At 38.2% G+C, this 21611-nt stretch overlaps 1 protein-coding gene across 1 annotated transcript; it reads left to right on the top strand.

Annotated features, from left to right (window-relative positions):
- Positions 1 to 7: 7 nt before the first annotated feature.
- On the top strand, positions 8 to 20691 carry FAM210A (family with sequence similarity 210 member A). Its single transcript, XM_008159546.3, has 4 exons — positions 8 to 228; positions 8527 to 9034; positions 14634 to 14745; positions 18356 to 20691. Exons 2-4 carry the CDS (start codon positions 8559 to 8561, stop codon positions 18587 to 18589), a joined length of 822 nt encoding a protein of 273 aa, XP_008157768.1. The 5' UTR covers positions 8 to 228; positions 8527 to 8558; the 3' UTR covers positions 18590 to 20691.
- Positions 20692 to 21611: the final 920 nt, after the last annotated feature.

Raw genomic sequence — 21611 nt, 5'->3', positions numbered from 1 at the left:
GCTCCGGAACGCACCGGCGGGTCGAGCAGTCGCGAGCACGTTGCTAGTGGGCGCGGCTGGTGGGGCTGAGGGTGGTGGGAGGCGAGCGTCCACCTGAGCACGGCGGGTTCCAGCATCCTGACCCACGCTGGGCCGGATCACTCTGTTGAGTGACACCGCGGTGGCCTCGGAGGAGCTGTCGTCCGGCCTGTGCGGCGGGAAGCGGCGGCGGCCTCAACGTCCGAAGAGGTAGCCTGGGCCCAAGACCTTTAAGGGCAGCGGGAGGGGTGAAGAGGGCACCTTCAACCCGGGGCGCACTGAGGAGCAGACCCGGGGCGCGAACCCGGCCCCCCCTGCCCGGCTCCTCGGGCTGTGGCCGAGATCCACCTGCGGGGATCCAGACTTGCCCGCCCCACCACCCGCCGCGGCCGAAAGAGGTCACCCCCGCCCTTCTCTGTCGGTCCAGTGTCCTTGCAAATCTGCCTTTGGGACTGTTTTTAGCTTTCTGCTCTGTAACTCTGCACCCTCTGCTCTTCCCTTCCTCGGAAGCCTGCTGAGGAGGGGTCTGAGCGCCCCCGTTGTCGGAGTTGTCTTAGAGAATGGTCAACATCTTACTTCTTCTCCTTAGGGATTGGCAGATCCTTCCCTATCGCCGTATTTGGGAAGTGGCACCATACCTCCCTCCAGGGAGGCCTTTCTGGGCTGTGAGATTCTGGAGACAGGGGCAGCCCAAACCTAGTCTAGAGAAAAGCCTCATAGCGCGGTAGTCTACGTTGTCTGGACTTGGATATGGGATGGTTGGGGGAGACAGCACTTTCTTTGTTCATCCATCCCCAGCTTTGCACCGGAGAGTCGAAGCCACCTACTACTGTACTGAAACCGGAAAGCTCCATAGTTGAGGGCCCTCAATTGGAGACTGGGGTCAAAACCGAACCCGCGGGCTAAGATGATTGACGTGTGTACATGTTAACTTTATTGTGCCTCAGCACCTCCCCACCTTAATGGTGTAAGTCAGAACGTGATCACATTTGCAGTCCATCTTGAATTATACTTTACCAAAATTAATCCCTTTAAAAGTGTGTTTTATTAGACTTCGCTTTGGGGAAGGCAACATTCGCAGCATGTACTTCCTTTACAGCCCTGTCACTTCTAAAATGTGGGCATTATAAACTTTGGACCAAGAATGAATGAGGCCTATTTTTAACATAAGTAATTTTAGGGGAAATTTTTTTTTAATTTTCTTATTAGATTAAAAGCTTCTTCCTGTGTGTTTACACAAACTCCACCATGGACTGATGTTGTGCATGAGATATGCAGAGCTCACGTTTTGTAGTTTTTATAAAGCTCAACTGGAAGTCATGTCAATTCAGTTGAGAATAGAACTCCTGAGAGTAGTAATAATGGAGGGAGTAAATGGGCCAGATAAAAATGTTTTGAAAGTTATTGTTGGTGTGATTTTTCCCATTATTACATGTATAATATCTGTTTTTCTGGAAATTGAATTAAAAATAAAATAGGTAATATTTTAGTACCTTCTGTGTGACAGCCAGATTAAGTGCTTTACACATTTGAACTCATTCGATTCTTACATAATCCAGTGGGATAGTTATGGTTATTTCTGTGTTAAAGATGAAGGTTAAATAACTTGGCCAAGATTGTGCATTTGGGAATTAGTGGAACTAGGATTTGGACCTGGGCGGTCTAGCTCCGAAGACCAGACTCCATGCTAATAATGAAACAGTACCTGCTTAGAATGCCAAACTCAGAACTAGAAATTGGCTGACAAATAGTTGATTTTCAGAAAATATTTTGATAATTCTTAATGCTTGATGTTTAATGTTCAGAGAAAAAATAGTTGGATAAGATCCCCCAAGACATGATCATCATTTTGTTTGGATTTAACCTGAATGTCTTTAATAGTGCCTGGCACACAGTGGTGCTTGCTAATTGAATGAATGAATTGCCAAGAAAGGTCTTTAAAAATCAACTTGTTATAAAAGTTCAGACGAGTTATTTGAACCCATTTTAAGATTGCTTTATGTGCTGTTTTGATTATTTGGCTCACTATTCACACACTCACACCACCTGGTTTAGATTTCTCCTGGTTTGAATTATATTTTATCAGTGAAAGAAATGAAGTAGCAATTTGTAAGTTTTCTGGTTAGAGTAAAGGCAAGCAACTGATTTAGTAGTTACCATTCCGCTTTTTAAGTCATTAGTTTTCAAAGTTAGAACACTCTGACTTGCATTTTAAAGTGTAATTGCTGGTGTAGAGTCGAAGATCACTTTTTTTTTTTAATCCTCACCAGAGGATATTTTTTTCCATTGACTTTTAGAGAGAGAGAGGAAAGGTGTGATGGAGAGAGAAAAAGAGAAACATTGATGTGAGAAAGACACATTGATTGGTTGCCTCCCGCACATGATCCAACCAGGCCCCAGATAAAACCTGCAACCTGGGTGCATGCCTTGACAGGGTAATCGAATCCGCGACCCTTCCATCAGCACTCTGACACTCTTGAACCACTGAGCAAAACCTACCAGAGCGAAGATCACATTTTTGAAGTATAAACACAGTTTTTAAAATGTAGATACAATGTTGTAGCTTCCTAAGAATGATGTTCTTGGAGGTTGGAAAGAGAGGTGGTTTATGGAAAGTTTGTTTCTCTAAAAAGTCTTGGCGGAAGGACTGTCTCCAGTCCACTCACAAAGTGCCCCTACTAAAATTTTACTGCCTTTTGGGTCACATAAGATAGTCTTGTTTAAAAGGATTAAAAGTTGAAAGTAAGATTGGTTGAGAAATCTCTAAGTTTATTATGTGTAGAGATTCGTTTTATATGTTAACTAGGCTATAGTACCTAGTTACTTAATCAAACACTAATCTAAGTGTCATTGTGATGGTATTTTGAAGATGTGATTAACATCTAAAATCAATTGACTTAAGGAGATTACCCTCAATAATATGGGTGGATCTTATCAAATCAATTGAAGGACTTAATTTCAAACTGAAGTGTCTCAAGAAGAAAAAATTCTTAAGATTTCAGTATTGCCTGGTCAGCTTGGCTCTGGTTAAGCGTCAACCTAGGAACCAAGAGGTCACAGGTTCAATTCCTGGTCAGGGCACATGCCTGAGATGTGGGCTCAGTCCCTGGTAGGATGCATGCAGGAGGCAGCCGATAAATGATTCTCTTTCATCATTGATGTTTTTATCTCTCCCTCTCCCTTACTCTCTGACATAAATAAAAGTATATTTTTAAAAAATATATTGCAGCATCGATTTCTGCTTGTGTTTCTAGCCTTCAAATCTGCCTACACATTTTCAGAGTTACTATCCCCATAAGTGTGTGAGCTAGTTCCTTAAAAGAAATCTGTATTTATCCATCTGGTAAATAATCTAATAGATTTCTAATAGATAGAAATATTTTTATGAAGAGAGCTAGATATATATATGTATATATTTTTTCCTATTAATGCTGTATTTTTTGAGAACCCTATCTGTGTCAGATTTTGGTAACTAGAGTGATTCTAGAACAAGCAGGTCAAACTCAGGTCCGCAGGCCGCATGCGGCCCACAACGAATATTTTTGCGGCCAAGCCAATATAATGGTACGTAAGAAATGATTTAATAAAAATTTTGTAACTTAATTTTTACAATATCCTGTTGTACATAATTATTAATAACGAACTACAACGTTCGCTAATGACTGATTACTATAATCATTGCATTCATTTGCCTTACACACAGGAACACCATTTCTCTCCACCAATAGTAGCAGCGAATATTTTAGCAGCCGATTGTCACGTCATTAGTCTTGGACTGACTTGTTTGGTGTGCGCAACAGGAAATATTTCGCTTTCAGAGAACAAGAAAAATAGGTTTATTTGCGTTACACTTATTAATTTGTGCAGTTATTCAGTGTCTGGTAAGTTAATGTTCAAGAAAAAAAAATAATTTTTATTAAAATGTTCCATTATTTGTCCTAGCCAGTTTGGCACAGTGGACAGAGTGTTGGCCTGCGGACTGAATGTCCCGGGTTCAATTCCGGCCAAGGGCACATGCCCGGATTGCAGGCTCGATCCCCAGTGTGGAGCGTGCAGGAGGCAGCCAACTCAATGATTCTCTCTCATCATTGATGTTTCTCTCTCTCCCTCTCCCTTCCTTTATGAAATCAATAAAAATATATTTTGAAAAAAAGTTCTATTATGTTAACGATCACTCATTTATTTCAGCCCTTTGTATTCAGCATGTCTCTATCAAAATAAACCTATGTTTCTATGAAAATTGAAGTTTTTGTTTTTTACAGCCCACATAAACTTAAACCTTGTTTATTTGGCCTGTGTTAGCCTTTGAGTTTGACATGGTTGCTCTAGAGGAACAGAATCTTAAGACTGAGTTACCACACCGGCCAATGTAGCTCAGTTGGTTGAGTGTCCTCCCATGCACTGAAAGGTCATAGGTTTGATTCCAGGTCAGGGCACATGCCCAGGTTTGGAGTTCCATCCCTTGTTGGGTGCCTACAAGGAGCATCCAATCTGTTTCTTACTCATATCAATGTTTCTCTCCCTCTCCCTTCCTCTTTCTCTCAAATCAATAAAAAGCTTAAAAAAGAATGAGTTATCTGTGCAGGTTCGATCCCCAGTCATGTCACATACAAGAATCAACCAATGAATGCATAAATAAGTGGAACAAAAATCCATGTTTTTTTCTCTCCCCCTTCCTGTCTCTAAAATAAATTTTTAAAAATTTGTTTTAAAAGAATGAGTTATCTGAATTGGTTATGGTTTTCTGTAATTGGTTCCCAAATCTGATTAGATTTAAAGGCAGTAATGGCTACCAGTGGTAAAGGGCACTGATAGTCCAAGGTCTGAGGTGGCAATAGAGATACACAGAATATCACCATTGGATACTGCTACTTAAATACTTACAAAAGACATGGTTCTGTTTTTTTTTGTTTGATAATCCTCACTGGAGGGTATTTTTCCATTGAATTTTAGAGAGAGTGGAAGGGAGGGTGAGGGACACTGAGAGAAACATTGATGTGAGAGAGACACACATCGACTAGTTGCCTTCTGCATGCGGGATAGAGCCTGCAGCCAGGGTCCATCCATGCCCTTGACTGGGAATCAAAACCCTCCGGACCCTTCAGTCTGAGGGCCAAGGCTCTATCCACTGAGCCACAATGGCTAGGGCAAAGACAGGGTTCTGGATGACTATGTATTTGATGACTAAAAACATTTTTGTCAAATTAACAAGTCTAATGAGATTGACTGGTTGCTCCTAACTGTGTTGGGAAAAGTGGGGAAAGAAAAGGATGAACTCAAGTCTTGAAAGTTTTTGTGTCCTCTCTAAAGAAACAACCCCCCCTCCCCCCGCCGCCCCCCAGCTACAGAGCTAAGATTGCTGAAAACCAAATCCAGAGCTTCATCCTGCAAAGTGGCTGAATTATAATGCAAAATGAATTCTCAATCTAACAGTGTGTCTGCTGTTAAAATGAGGGCATTGATTGGGAAGGAATAAGATCCTCAAATCTGGAATAGGGTCCTGAGCCCCTACATTTTGATCAGTCTTTTTTGCCACCTGTTTGAGGAAGTTAACATGCTTTGACTGAAGAACCTGTAATGGCCTTTCCTGAGGTAATGGCCTTGCAAGATATTGCTGATTCTCAAGAACTGCCCCTACCCCTCTTCCTTGCTTCTAGACCTATAACTAGACTTCAGTCTCAGCGGGCCTCCAAGGGTCGGCTGCAAAGTGTGACCCATGAAGAGTCTGCACTTCATGGGTCACTAATAAGAGTGCTGCACTCTTAAAGACTGATTTCTTTTTTAAAATGCCACAGATAGATCTCTGGGGAATATGTGTGGGGATGGGTATCAAAAGTGTGGAATACTCGTGAAAGAAACATAAAGTTAGATCAGGCTGAATTTATTGATACAGGACCACTAAGCAGAGATTCTGTATTCACTGTTACAGCTGGTGGGGGTGGAGGGGGGCGGGCGGTGTTTAGAAAGGGCTCTAACAGTTTGGTTGTTTGGCTGGAAGATGGACCAAAGGTGACCTATGCTAAATGAAGTTAAAATGCCAGACCTGCCTTGGTATACTATAAAAGAAAGGATCTAAGGGAGACTGGGATGATAGAGGGGATTTATCATGTAAGACCTGCTCACCCACCTTTGGAGATGATTTCACCATGATTTTGAGAAGTAACTTTGTGAGAGGAGCCCCAGCATACTTGGTGATCTATGAAGAGTTCTATGATTGCTCTTCTCTGTGGGTCAGGAATTATAGCAGGGACTGCTTCTACTGATCTGGGGATCCTAGAATGTGGTGAGGACAATTGGAAATTGGGCAGATATTACAAAGGGTCCTATTTCTTAATGGTATATCAATATACTGAAGGGAAAGAACCCAGAGCGGAGGGCAGTTGCAGTACAGGAGCAAGAATAGCAGTAAAAATAAATAAACAAACAAACAAACAAGGAACTTGTAGTTGAGCAAAATCTAAAACAGGAAGAAGTTAGCATAAAATACAAGTGGAGGACTAGCATTTGAATGTAGGGACAGTTTTATTTTCTGAGGAAGAAGTTAATGGATTCTTGGATGGGTGTGGATGCAGGTAACTCTGGAAGGGGGAAGGCTAAAGGTGAGAAAATTCACTCATAACTTCGGCTCATTTTTAAAGGGAAGAGGGGGTTGGCTTTATTGAATTATTAAACAAATATTTATTGAGTGCCTCCTATGTGCCACCGAGCCTTTGTTTTAGGGGCCTGGGGTGCAGCAGTAAACTAAACAGGAAAAACAAAACAAAACAAAAAAACTGTCCTTGTGGACCGTAAGTTGTAAACACAATAAGTAAGAAAATTATATAGGATGTTAGAAGATAAGTGCTATGAAAAAGAAACAAATAGAGCAAGGTAAGGAAGATAGGGATGGATGTCAGGGCTGGAAGGGAGGGGATTGGGAGCAGTGTTGCCATTTTAAATAGAATGGACAAAGGAGGCATCAGGGAGCTGGTGCCATTGAACAAAGACTTGTGGGAAGCAAATTAGCCAGGCTAACTTGAAAAGACTTCCTAGCAGAGGAAATATCTAGTGCATAGTTCTTAAGGCAGGAGCCTTTTTAGCATGTTTGGCTTTCAGAATAAGTTAAGTTAGTTTTGTAAAAATAATTAAGGGCTTAATCTGTTTCTGTATGGCCTTTCTTACTCATTTAATATTCTTTATTTGAAGCACCTGTAGCTTTTCATGTTGGTTGTTAAATAGTCTGATTCATCAGACTGTTACTTGACTTTGACTTTGCTTTTGTCTGTAGCAATTTCTAGTATCACCTTTTAAGACTTCCTGGGAGCCTGCTAATTTTGAGACATTTACAATTTCATTTCGCAACTCATTTGCATTGTGTTGTTCGATGATCTGTGAGAGCCTGATAGGAGCTGATGTTAATTATTAATTAGGGAGGGGTAAGTCAGGGTATTAATTTTATAGGAACAATTCATTAGTGGATGATTTTATTTGATAATAGTTTGTACTGAGATAACAGATATTTGTGTAAAATGTAGCTGTATTTATTGCAGTGCTGATTTATTGGGGTGCTAACTGACTTCTCATTGACTCTTGTTTAGTATACAATTTAAAAAAGTAAGATCATCTATTCTCAATGTATTATCAGAGGTAGTAAGTTAACAAGTATGGGATAGGGTGGAGATTAGGGGTCAGTGGCACTTCCTGATGCCAAGAGAGGGGAACTGATTTGCTATATAGTAATACATACTAAAATTCTATCATACCAGTGGGGAAACCTGTATCTAGAGAGGCCAACTAATTTTCTCAAAATAATACCACTATTAACTCTGCTGGGTACATTTTATTCCAAAGCCCATGTTCTTTTAAAATTACATTTTAACTTTCCTGACAAAAAGTTATAGATATCTGGAAAAGTCCATCTCTCTTCTCACCAGCCAATAACATGTGATTTACAGTTTTATATAATTTAGTCTAAAGGCACTATAGGATAAATGATACTAATAACTACTTATCAGATCTTAACATTTGTAATAACTAACACTTATATGATGCTTGTTAAGTTACAAAAGTATGTTTACATCAGAATTCCTATAATAACCTGTGAAGTAATCATTTTACTAGTGGATGTGGGCTTGTTATCTAATAGGGAATTGCATGGAATTATGTCCCCATAACGTTAGGGCCCAGATCTTTTGCTTCCAGATCTTAAGACTTATTTCCATTATACTATACTGCTTCTTTGTAGAATAATAGAGCCCTACAAATATCCATTTTGTAGTAATAAAATCACTTCAAAACATTACCCTTCATGATGTCTGCTAGACTCATTTACTCTATCATATTTAAATGATGTATTTTAATGAGATTTTAAAATTGCATTATGTTACAACTGTATACCATAACATTAATTTCATGGATTTGGTAGCAATGTCTTTTCTTTTATTTCCTAATAATTAATGACTTGTTTTTAAGTAGATTAGTTTAAAATGGGAATCTATATAATCTAATTTTTAAATCTATTCTCTATAGAAGCTGAAATCCATCCATCACCATTCTTCAAAATGCAATGGAATGTACCAAGGACTGTATTCCAACTGGCACATAGGACATGCATGGACCCACATAAAGCTGGTCTTTTTGGACACTGTCAATATATAAAGGGACCATTACTTTTGTATACAGCTGAATCCAGAGTAGTTTTGGTACAGGTCCCTCAAAAACAATGGCTGCATTTATCTGCTGCCCAGGGCACTGCAAAGGAAAGGAAGCCATTCGATGCTCCTTCATCCCACCTGGGGGTTCTTCATTATAAACAGTGGGAGCAAGATACTTCCTCTAAGAGGGTTATGTCATCCAATACCACATCTCCAGGAACGCCTTCAGAAAAAAAGGAAGAACCTGATCCTTTACAAGACAAATCTATTAGCCTTTATCAACGATTTAAGAGAACTTTTAGACAGTATGGAAAAGTGTTGATTCCAGTGCATCTAATAACTTCTAGTGTTTGGTTTGGAACATTTTATTATGCAGCCATAAAGTAAGTTTTTGCTTGGTTGAGCATCTTTCCCTATTTTATCAAAATGTTTAATCTTTTAAAAAAATTATTGTTGGAAATATTACAGATGTCCCCTTTTTTTCCCCTTTAACCCCCTCCACCCATCCTTCCCCCACCCCGGGCCTTCACCACACTGTTGTCTGTGTCCATGGGTATACATATATGCATATAAATTCTCTGGTTAATCTCTCCCCACCTACCCCCTTACCCTTGCCTTCCCTCTGAGATTCCTCAGTCTGTTAATCTTAAGTGTACTTAAATGCTTTAATGTCTTTAATTGATAGAGAATGACTACTTTTCATAACCTTGTCACACTTTAATAATAATCAACATTTGCTTCCTGTGTCCATCAGGCATTGCTAAACTTTTTAACTGTATTATCTCATTTAATCCTCACAGCAATCATATGAAGCAGGTAGTGCAATTATTCCCATCTTAATAATGAGAAAACAGATTTTAAGAATAAGCCAGAATAACTTAGTTTTTCCTAGAATAACTGAGAATCTGATGTCAGAGCTCATGCTCTTAGTCACTCTGTTCACCTCCTATCAACATTTAGAGTAGCACAGAGATAAAATCATATTTCAGAAATTTAGCAGCACCAGAAATTTTGTACTTATATATTTCTTAAAGTGTTCATAAATGTAAAAAGACATCTATTATTTTTCCATGTGTATGATTTTAGTGGAAAATTCTAAGATATTTTTGCAAAATTCTGGCTGTTATAGACACAAACTTGAGCAAATTGCAGACTTATGTTTTAACGTTACTCATATCTGACAAATGTCAATGTAATACCTTTTATTCTTAACAAGTTAATTTCATGTACATTTAAAATTTTGTTAAGAGGCTAGATCTCATGTTAAGTGTTCTTACCTCAATAAAATAAACTTTTTCAAAAAACTTAATTTAGTAGGCCTAGCCTGCTAATATTGTAAAACATAGAATTTCTAAATGTCCTTTCTTGTTAAATACTGTTCCTTTCTTTTAAGGTAAGTTCTATTATTCACACTGTTTTAGGAGCAAGAATACACATAGAACTGCTTCCCAATAATTTCCAGTTTGTTTCTGCCTCAAGCAAACCCAGTGGGTACCAACCTGTCCCTGTTCCTTTGAACAAGAAAAATGGTCCTGACCAAGCCCAGTGAGCTCATTGTCCTGAAGGCAGTGATGACAGCACAATGGAGACCATTTTGACATTTTAGTAAACTCTTCTAATGGGATTAGAATTATTTTATACTTTCCAAAAGTCCATTGATTTTCAGTGTTTGGTATATTTACTTACTTGATAAATAAGGTATTAAAATGTGGTAGTTTTGTTTATGAAGCTCACTCCTTGGAGAAAGCTTATTATTTACTAAATTAAAGGATGATGTAATTAAGATTATACTTATTCTTGGGAAACGGGATTAGAGATATATTTTTATAAAAGTTACAAAAGGATTTTTTTAACCTTGTGTAATTGATGCTTTTTTGTTTCTTTTCATAGCTTTCTCTCCATTGTGTTTTTGTTATTTAATTATATCTTTCTTTATTATGTATTATTTTCTTTAATGTTTTTGTTTTTTTCTCAGGAGGTCCTTGTATGTACACTTTATGGAATTCTCTCTTTGCTTATTAATGACATTTTCTAGACATGGATAATTTTTATAGAAGTCTTTGAAACTGCCCTTATTTATTAGCAGAGAATAAAAGTGTATACCATTTTGCATAAAAGTTATTATAGGCATTCAGTTTTTATACTTAATTAATGGCTTTTTACATCTTAAATTTTCTTTTTTGAGCCATCGAGGATTTTTCTGATTCAGTTCTGTGGAAGATGACATGAGTAATACATGTTTCTTCTGCCTTCCTTGGGTTGCCCTTAATAAGCATTCAGTCTCCTGGCATTAGAGGCAGACATCTAAATTTCTAATTAATTGAATATGATAATCTCATTTGGACTATTAAAAAGAGTACTTTTGTTTCCTTTACTCTTCCTTCTTGAGTTAAAGATTTCTATAACTAAACAATCGGACCCCAAATAACCTAGTGATAATAGTTATTCTTAAGGGTTTTTTTCATTGCTATCTGGCACCTGAGGCAGTTGTGACATTCGGCCATCCCCTGTGGAATGCACCTCTCTTAGTTTTATCCTTCCCCCTCTTTTCTGCAGAATGTTTGTGTGTAAGCATGGTGATAAGACTGTCTACTTTAAAAATCACACCCCATTCCCCATCAGAACTTGTCTGTTGGCTATTTGCCAGCATGCGAAATCTGTGTGCCAGACCCACCACTACTGCCCAGCTATGACTACTGGTCCAATTCTGTTATAGCATCTCATAGCTAAAAATTTGTATTTTGTAGGGTTTGTTGCTTCTCAGCATAGTCCTTAATGTTTTTACTGAATCTGTAATACTGCAGGAGTTGAAATTTGATTTGTTCTAGTAAGATCTTATCGCAAGTAATACTTAAAAAACATAAGGACTTAAGATATGTTCAAATGGCAATTTATCTTTCATTGTGAGATGATTTTATTATAAAACTAGAGGCCCAGTGCATGGATTCGTGCACGGGTGGGGTCCCTCGGCCTGGCCGGCAGTCGGGCCGCGGGAGGTTGACCCGTCCAGGAGGTTGGCTGTGGGAGCGCACTGATCACCAGGGGGCAGCTCCTGCATTGAGTGTCTTCCCTCTGGTGGTCAGTCTCTGTCATAGTGACCAGTCGACTGGTCGTTCGGTTGCTTAGGCTTTTATATATATAGATTGGAGTTGATTGTATTAAATACAGGTGTTTTGTTTTTTAATTTAACTGACAAGAAGCTGGCTTTATTTTATTTTAGTTTTAGCTTGTTGCCTACTTACTATTAAAAGAAAGAAGAAAAAATAATTTGTAACTTGAAGGATGGGCATTAGAAGTCACATTGCATTACTGACCAATGTTTGTTTTAGTCACTCTGACAACCAGCATGCTGCCTTACTAGTCACCGTAAAGCAAAATGCCATTCTTTATTTAGTTAACTCAGTGATCAAGATCTCAGGCTTTTGAAACATTTTATTTTGGGGAGATCTAAATTGTGCATGGTAATGGATTTTATTTTAAACTAAGCTTTGTTGTCCCTCCTATCTGGCAAAAACTTGCAGATATATTATGTCTTCTAACCAGAAGTCTTCTGTTTGGTCAAATGTAGCTCTGTGATGATGGTTTTGTTCCTATGTTTAGATGCTTCATGTTTTGGCCTCAGGTTCCTAAAGCTACAGATTCACTCTGAGGAAAAATCCTGACTGATTTTTACTGCACTTTATTCAGACTGAATGTGCCTTTGCCCTTGTGTGTTTCTGCATCACTAGAAACATCCATAAAGCTGGCAGTTTGTGAAGCAGAGATTTTTGTCAGGCTGTGGAAAGTTCAGAGTAAAAAGTTTCAAAAAATGGATATTATTATTTGAATCAAACCTTCATTAATACTTCATACTTAGCAATTCCAAAGAAAATGAAAGGTGTTTTTTTTTTTTTTTTAATAAAGCCAAGTCATCAAATCAGTATTTTAGAAATAAGTGGAATGAGGTGCTTGTTTCTATATTTTACAAAGGATACATATGCAATGTGTCTGAGGTTATTATTATGGTAGTTTTTATTTTTTTAATCACCCCATTTTGTATTATATTTGGCCAAATATTTGTCTTTTTCCCCCTTTATGATTTCTGTTAAATATGTAGATTTTACATTCTGGGCTTAGTCTGAACTAGAAAATGATTAATGGAGTAATTTTATAATTTTATTGGCACTGGAAGGTAATTAGCATGTTGTGGTAGGATGTTACTGTACATAGTAACTATTAGATGCATAGAATAGTCTTTATGATACTAAGTCTTGCTTTAATAGGATTCTAAGAAAGCGGTTTTTAATAGAACTGATGGTAGAGATAGAAGAAACCAGATTGGATTTGTAATTGACATCTTCCTTAAAACTCTTTAAAGATTACTTCAGTTATCTGGTTTTCTTTTGTAGATGATAGGTAATTTTTCCTTTTTTTCTTCTTTTTTTTATTGTTTAAAGTATTACAAATAGTAGTACATATGTCTCCTTTTCTTTTTTTTTCCCCAATTTACCTTCCCCCAGCCTCTGCTACCCCTCCTACTCCCAACCCCACCCCCGGCACATGCCCTCTCCCCCCTCCCAATGTCTTGAGTCCATTGGTTATGCATATATGCATGCATACAAGTCCTTTGATTGATCTCTTACCTCCCCCTAGGTAATTTTTCTTGATGATGTTCAGCCATATCTATTGAGTAATCCCTGGTTTCTTAGTATTATAATGAAATCATTGAGAGGGACAACTTTTCCCCAGTTACCAAGTTATTTTTTAATACTAAAAATAAATTAGTATTTTGCAACTACCATAATAATAATGAATCCAGGCAATTTTTTTCTGAATTACAAAGAGATAGAGTATGTGTACCGTGGAACAATCTGTGGACCCGACCTTAACCAAGAATCAAACTTAACATCGGTGATGGAACAGACTACCATTATGTGGCTCCTGTTGATGCACCGAAATGAACTGTGCAGAATCAACTGTGCAGTTTTCCTTTTGAAAAACATTTAACCAGAATCTAATCATGAGGAAACAATCAGACAAATCCAAGTTGAGGGATAGTCTACCATGCAACTGGACTGAAAGCTTAAAAAATCTCAGTGTCAAGAAAGACATACTGCCTTCCTCCTCGACAGAAAGTTCTGGGAAGCATTTCTAGAGAAAAGGAGACCAGAGAGACATGACAGGATAGCATTAAGGGACATACTAGACCAATTCAGGAAATTTTATGTTAATGTAGGAGAATCACAGAACAAGAGCCTTGTTCTGATTTAGAGGTGAAGGGTCTCAATATCTGCAAATGCATGCACGTGCCAATGTAATAAAATATTGATAATCAGAAAAACTACAAATAAATTAGGGCTTATCAGCTCAGATTAGAGACAATTCTGTCTTCTCTCCCTCCCTCCAAAAACGTGTTGTAATTTATGGTAATTGTTCACCTGCCTATTCAGTTCACCTGCTAATAGTGTAGAAGCACCCTTTTAGGATAATTGAAGTTTTCATCAATTAACTTATTCAAGTCATTAGAATCATTTATTCTTTGCATAGTGATACAGTAAGTAATGTTATATAACTTGCTTTTACAATAATATTATAGTTTGGCATGTAATACTAGAGGTAAAAAATCTTAGATCCTGAAGTTTGAGTTGGAGCATTCTAACTAATGAAGTGGTATTTAGTTGAGAAAACTAAGGTCAGGTAAGTGATTCTGACCCTTTTCTCCTAGGTTACATAAAGTTAATAATTTTTCTCTGATAAATGCTTTTATTTTTTTGAATATGTTAAATGCAGAAGTTGCACACAGTAAGATATAATACAACACTGGTGTTTGTGTACATATTGTTCGTTTAGAGTGACATTAAAGTGCTTGATAATATAGAACTGACTTTTAAACAAAATTTGTTTTTGGTGTTTTCAGATAATCTTTTGAAACTATTTATCCCTAAAATGTGTGTGTGTGTGTGTATGTATATATATATAAATTACTTTTTGTTTCTTTCTTAGAGGAGTGAATGTCATTCCTTTTCTAGAGCTTATTGGGTTACCTGACAGCATAGTAAACATTTTGAAAAATTCCCAGAGTGGAAATGCCCTAACAGCATATGCCTTGTTTAAGGTAGGTACTATTAGAAATTAATTATTCCTCACACTTAACCAATGACCTGCTCAGTTCCCCAGAAAATTCAATGTTAGCACCCAATAGTTCTTTTTTATAATAGTTCTTTTTTTAAAATATTGCATTTCATCTCTTACATGTCTAATAAAGTTTAAAATTTTAAGTATAAATAAAATGATGGTTTAGGAAGAGTGCCTTGAAAATAGGTAGATCATTCATAACCTGCTGTGATCACATGTAAAACTTCTGAATTTCTAGGGTACAAGTCATTTTTTTGACATTTTTCCTATATATAGTATATTAATTTTTCTTATTCAGAGATCTGCATGCCACCTGACTTGTAAGTGAAATTTAGCATTTATTTTAGTTTATAAATAGTTCATCTTCTTAATAAGTAAAATATAAAGTTTAATGCAAGTTGTTTTATATGATAAACCTAATTAGACCTAGTTGTTAGATGTTGTGTATGTTTTATTTTAGAAGTTCATAGACTTTATAACTTTTCTGGATTTAGACAGTGACATCTTTATAAATATTTCTACACCTGTGGGTCTTTTTTTCAGAAGAGGAGACTCATTGTGGAATTAAGCCATATTAATCCCATTTTTCTCTATTGACAAATAATTATGAGGTTCTTTGTAGCTTCATACTAAGAAAGGAAACAAAGCATTTGGAAACTAGACGTTAAATACATAAATTATCAAGTTTATAGCTTTTGTGGACATAATTTAACCTTAATAAATCAAGGGAGAGGGAGAGGGAGAGAGAGATAAAAGGATCAATGATGAGAGAATCATTGATTGGCTGCCTCCTGCATGCCCCCTACTGGGGATCAAGCCTGCAACCCGCGCATGTGCCCTTGACCTGAATCGAACCCAGGACCCTTCAGTCTACAGGCCCATGCTCTATCCACTGAACCAAACCAGCTAGGGCACTACTTTTATTTTTTAAAGTTTGTTTTATTTGATTATTAGTGCCCAGGAATTTAGAATCATGTCTTCTTTCTCTTTGTGTTTTCTGTGTGCTTGGTATTGTGCTTTGCAGGCAAATTGATGCTCAATGCATGTTTGTTGGGTTTAGATTGAGTTAGCAGTTTTTCTTCTCGTTCACTGTTCCTGTGCAAAGTGGGAAATGTGGAGGGGGATTCTCTTGAGTATTTACTGTAACCCACAGTTTTAAGTAGAGCAACAAACACTGAGATTTACTGCTTTGATAAGGCAAAGCCCCAAAGAGTTGTGGCATAGATGAAAAAAAAAAAAAAATAACCTGAGAGTATGACCTTGTGGCCTTGGCTAGGACACACACATAATCCCCTTGTACTGTCCTTGAAATGCACCATTGGTTGAGTTGCTTAAAACTTGTTGAGCCTCTACTGTGTGCCAAGTGCCAATTCTAGGTACTGGGGATACTGTAATTAAATAAAATGGCACAGAATACCTGCTCTTGTGAAGCTTATATTCTAGTGGTGGGAGGCGGTTAGAGAGACAAAGAAGGGAAAGTTAAAAAACACACACACAATATATTTGGATGGTAAGTGCTAAGAAGAAAGAACAAACCAGTGATGGGGGGTGTATTTGTGTTGAGGCTTGGTGTTTTTCAGGTGGGTTACAAGAAGGTGAGAGAGTTAAGCTGCTATGGGGGAGAAGAATGTTTCAAGCAGGGGAAACCCACGTACAAGGTCCTGAGGCAGCAGGATACCTGGAGTATGTGAGGGAACAGGAGGAACCAATGTAGCTGGAAAGAGGGAACAGGGCCACAGGCAAAAGAGGGACCACATCAGGGCAGCCTGCCAGGCTGTTGTGAGCACTCTGGATCAGATGGAAAGTCCGTGGGCAATTTTGAGCATCTGACTTCTTTTTTTTTTTTTTTAAATATATTTTATTGATTTTTCACAGAGAGGAAGGGAGAGGGATAGAGAGTTAGAAACATCCATGAGAGAGAAACATCGATCAGCTGCCTCCTGCACACCCCCCACTGGGGATGTGCCCGCAGCCAAGGCACGTGCCCTTGACCGGAATCGAACCCGGGACCTTTCAGTCCGCAGACCGACACTCTATCCACTGAGCCAGACCGGTTTCGGCGAGCATCTGACTTCTTTAACAAAATCACTTTAGCTGCTGTATTGAAAACATGGCAAGGGTAGAAGCCCGCAGGCCTGCCAGGAGGTTAATGCAATGGTCTAGGTGAGAGCTGATGGTGGCTAAGACCAAGGTGGTAGCAGGAGAGGCCGTAAGAAATAGGTGGATTCTGGATATATTTTGAAACTATCCCAACAGGTTTTGGGCCTGAGCAACTGAAGAATACAGTTGTCATTTCCTGAGGTGTAGACAACTTTGAGAGGAGAGGTTTAGAGTGGGACCATTGACCATCAAGAGCCAGTTTTGAACAGATGACATTTGAGATCCTGTTAGACATCTAGGTGGAAACGAGTAGGTGGTTGTATATACTGGAATTTAGGGATAAGGCTGGGTCTGAAAATTTAAATTTAAGAATCATCAACACATAGATGGTAGTACAGACAAAACTGTGTAAGACCGCCAAGGGAATGAGGTGGGCGGAGAAAAAAAAGGGTCCAGGCACTGAATGCTGTCCCACATGTTCAGAGGTAGGCGACAGGAGGAGGAGTCAGCAAGGCCCCCTGGGAAGGGGCAGCCTCTGAGATAGAAGGAAACCAGGGACGGGGGTACCTGGCTGCCAAGCGGAGGACGTGCACCGAAAAGCAGCCTCAGGTGGTTCTCGGGATTCATGGAACTCTGCTCGGCGATGATAGCAGTTTCTGTGGAGGGGGTGGGGTGAAGGAAAGCTTGGTTAGACTAAGTTCAAGAGAAAATGAAGAAGAAAGTTGGAGATAGCACACGCAGCTCTTTCAAAGACCTTTGGTGTCCGGTACCCTACAGATACGATTCTGAATTTTAATACAACAGCCTCCGAGTGTGATACAGACTCTCTGCTTTTAAGATTCTCTTTGACCAGTTTGTCTACTATTTAGTTTTGGCTCTTACATCTCTGATCAGAGTTAAACCTGTGCATGTCTGCAACACATGTACCATTTTACCACTTGGTCTCAGGGAGGTTCTGGTTGGGATTCCAGACCCAGGGCAGATTGTAATGAGGAAGGAGTATAAGGCCTGGAAAAGTCAAAGGAAAGATTTGGAAGTGAAACGAAGCTAAATTCAGTCAAGAAGAAACATTTGGCCCACACTTGCCTCTCACGATCTAAAGTAGTTTGGTTCTAATGTAGTTCTAGATATTGTCTGTGGGTGGGCAGGGTTTTAAGCAATAGAGACCTGTGTACCTTTGTTGTTGGTAGTGGTCCTGAGCCCTCTCTGATTTCCCAGCGAATCGCCCCTCCTACCCCTTGCCCAGGTTCACTAGCACGTGGTCATAGACTTTGCTGCCACAATGAACATTCTATAATCCTGGGTCAGTGTCTGAGTAACAAATACTTATAAAGTGAGTTTACAGAGGAAGCACCCCTTGTTAGGAGGGAGAACCACATAGAATACAACTTCATTAGCATTGTAAAGCAATAAAGTAATTTCAAATGGTTTCTGCCTGTGACGATAGTCATAATCAGGTATTGATCTGCCTGTTTGCTCTTTTCCTTCAGATTGCAACACCTGCCCGATATACCGTGACTTTGGGGGGAACCTCCTTCACTGTGAAGTATCTGCGGAGTCGCGGCTACATGTCAACACCGCCTCCTGTGAAGGAGTATCTACAGGATAAGATGGAAGAGACAAAGGAGCTTCTCACAGAGAAAATGGGAGAAACGAAGGATAAACTCACGGAAAAATTACAAGAAACCAAAGGAAAGGTTTCTTTCAAAAAAAAAGTGGAATAGGGTGTCTCATATAAGGGGTTATAAACGATCCTGCACTTTAACCCTCTTGAGACAAGGGACAGAGATTCATGCTCCTGAGTATATTTTTGGTTGGCTGCCTAACTATGCCAGTTCTCTGAGGGTTAAAGAACTAAGATAACCTTTTTAACATTAAGTGTCACTAGAAAAAACAGTGTTTTTTGAAAAGAAAAAAATGAACCCAATATAAGAATTTCACATCCATAGAAGCATTAAGCAGTGTTAATGTCTGATTCAGACTCTTTTTTTCAAGGTCCTCAGAAGCATACTTGCTTATGTTTTGTTGCAGCTATACCTCAGGCAGATGAGGCAGTTGACTTCTTAAATAACTGATGTGGCCCTAGACAGCAAGTTAATGCTAGTCTTCATCTTTAGGTTATTCATTGAGGTTTTAACTGTATTCAGTTCTCATTCTCAGTATGGAGACAAACTTTTATCATCAAAACTGCCTATGAATAAGAGAATAGAGTTTCTATAAAAAAGTGCTTAACAGTTACATACCAGTTAAAATAATATCCTCTGTATGAAGAAAATTGAATAAAAATTGAGTCATTCATGTAAATAAGATGTATTGGTTATATGTAAATGAAAAAATTGACCATTTAAAAATGATTTTTACCTGAAACTTGCCATAATCAAATTTTTAAAGTAAAGATATATGGCCATAGTACCTTTTCATCTAGAACATAAAACTATGAATTGTTTGTGTCCTTTTCAACTAATTTTTCAGAGGAAAAGTGAAAGTAATTATACTGTAAGTTCATTGTTGAAATCAGATGATCTTAAGCAGCGATTCAAGTTTGTGGTTCTCAAGAAAATACCGCTTTGGAAGAATGGAAAATGGCACCAGGTTGTCACGGACCGGACCCACTCTCCTGCCACTAGCACGTCTCGTCTCCATAAGCCAGCGCTCTCTCCCGGTGTCTTCTCCTAATGTCTTCTCCCAGAGTTCATGGTGATCTCATTATGGAATAAGTTCTAAAATTGTAGCTGCTGCTCTTTCCCTGATATTGAATCCTTGCTTGAGCATTTTACTTGAAATTTTTTATACTAAAACTATCATTAAATTATCTGCTTGGAATGAAATTCAACCATTGTCAGATATGAAAGTTGTCATGATTGTGTGGGTGTGTTTAAGGGTGTCTGTATCTGTTTTAACTGCTTTTTACTTCATTTCTCTCCCTTGAATTGGTATTTGGAAGAGGGAATGGCGTCTGCCTAAGATTGTTTGTTTAGATATTCAGAGGGACCAGCAGACAGAATCCTGCAAAAATCACTGCTATTTGGCAGGTTTTTGTATTTAATATTTAGTTTGGCCAAATTTAGAAAATACTTTAAAGGAAAAAGAATGTTTACATTTGATACATTTAATCATTATATTGGAACACCTCGTAAATGAATATGCTGCGGTTGGAACTTCTTTTGTGGGTGGGGCAGAGTAGTGAGGGAGGGCCAGGAGCCGTTGGTGTGTCTGGTGCCGTGCTGATCAGGAGGATGTTTAGTCCTCTCACGCAGAGTGGAACTTGCGATTTCAAATTGACAGCACATTTTCAAATCTAAATATAATTAACAGTTTTAGCCTGTTTGTTAAATAATTCACATATTTTCAGATATTAAATGCTAAGATATTAACAAATTTCTTGTTTATTTTTTCTTATTTTTTAAACACTTGAGACTTTGCCTTATGTTTTAATATCTTGCATTATATAGAACTCTTCTAAAACAATTTCCTTTCACTGTGCACATTGCACAGGACATCTTTTCCAATGGGGATAAATTGTGTGTTCTTAGAAGGTACTAATAATCCTGAGACTAAAACTTGATTTTCTTGAGTATCCACCTTTTTGTTCAGTCCACTTGTTTTGCTGCCACCCAGTTTCATAATTATGTTGCATTTATTCAGTTATAGAAAGTGAGATGCTGATGAGTGCTTTGAAATTCTCTAGTAAAAAATTCTCTGAATTCCTCACCAGTTTCTGCTGGCCAAAATCCAACCACCCAGACTTCAAAGGAAGATATATATTCTTTGAATGTGAAAGGTAAAACGTTGAGGTATATATACTTTTTAACTGTATTAGGGATATTTGAACCAGTTTCAAAATGAGGTTTTATTTATTGAATATACATCAGAACCAGTGGTTCCTGTATCACTATGTACCAATGTGGTCTGCTTAGTTAAGACCAGTTCTTGCATCCCTTAATTTTTTATGACGGTTGTTGTTATTTTTGTAGTTATTATTTGGGGTTTCTAGTGTTTTCTTTTTCTTTGCAACTCTCCGCACTAAAACTCACAACATTCTGGAGAGGCCATGACGTAACTACACAGTAGTGAGGTGTAGCAGGAATCTCCCGGCGGTGGCTGGGGCTGTGGCTTGCCATGATCACTATTGATTTAAAGCTTTATTTAGCCTTCATCTGTACCCTCATAATCAGTAATGTCTTGCCACATCTTATTAGTGAGGTGGAGAAATGGATTATTTGTTTGTTGTTCTGCTGCCCTTCCCCCCAATATTAAACTGAAATTTGTCATTTGTTTAAACTCTGAGTGAATCATAGCTTAGTTTGCATGTCCAGCTCTTTTGTTTCTTATACATTTTGTTTGATTCTCCCCTCGGCTTTTACTATATATATATATATTTTTTTTTTTTTTTTCTGAAAAGTTTTTTGACGTACAAGTTTTTCTCTTTGATTTGTGGACAGAATGCTGAGGTTCAATAACTAAATGAAACTACTGGCTGTGAAAACAAAACAAAAAATCCAAAGGGCTGTTTTTCCAAGTGCCCCCCCCCCATCCCCATTCCCGGGAAGCTACATGACAGTGGGATGCCAATTTCAGAAAGATTCGTCTTACCTTCAACCCTCTGTTCGTCTCTTTCGTCTCCTCTTTTTTCTTCAAGAAAGAAGTTGATTTTAGTGATTTCAGCCCATGCATTAAACAGGAAAAAAATAATACATGTAAAGAATTCATATTTTTCTAAAGGGAACTTAAAAACTACTTCTACAT

This window comes from Eptesicus fuscus, chromosome 12, assembly GCF_027574615.1.
Source record: "Eptesicus fuscus isolate TK198812 chromosome 12, DD_ASM_mEF_20220401, whole genome shotgun sequence".
Classification (NCBI taxonomy): Eukaryota; Metazoa; Chordata; class Mammalia; order Chiroptera; family Vespertilionidae; genus Eptesicus; species Eptesicus fuscus.
This window is presented reverse-complemented; position numbering and strand designations above follow the sequence as displayed.

Bases quoted from the DNA above. Each gene is read 5' to 3' on its own strand.
- FAM210A (XM_008159546.3), top strand. From the start codon at position 8,559: ATGCAATGGAATGTACCAAGGACTGTATTCCAACTGGCACATAGGACA. The intron at 9,035-14,633 runs GTAAGTTTTTGC...TTTCTTTCTTAG, and splicing joins TTTTATTATGCAGCCATAAA to AGGAGTGAATGTCATTCCTT. The intron at 14,746-18,355 runs GTAGGTACTATT...CTTTTCCTTCAG, and splicing joins CAGCATATGCCTTGTTTAAG to ATTGCAACACCTGCCCGATA.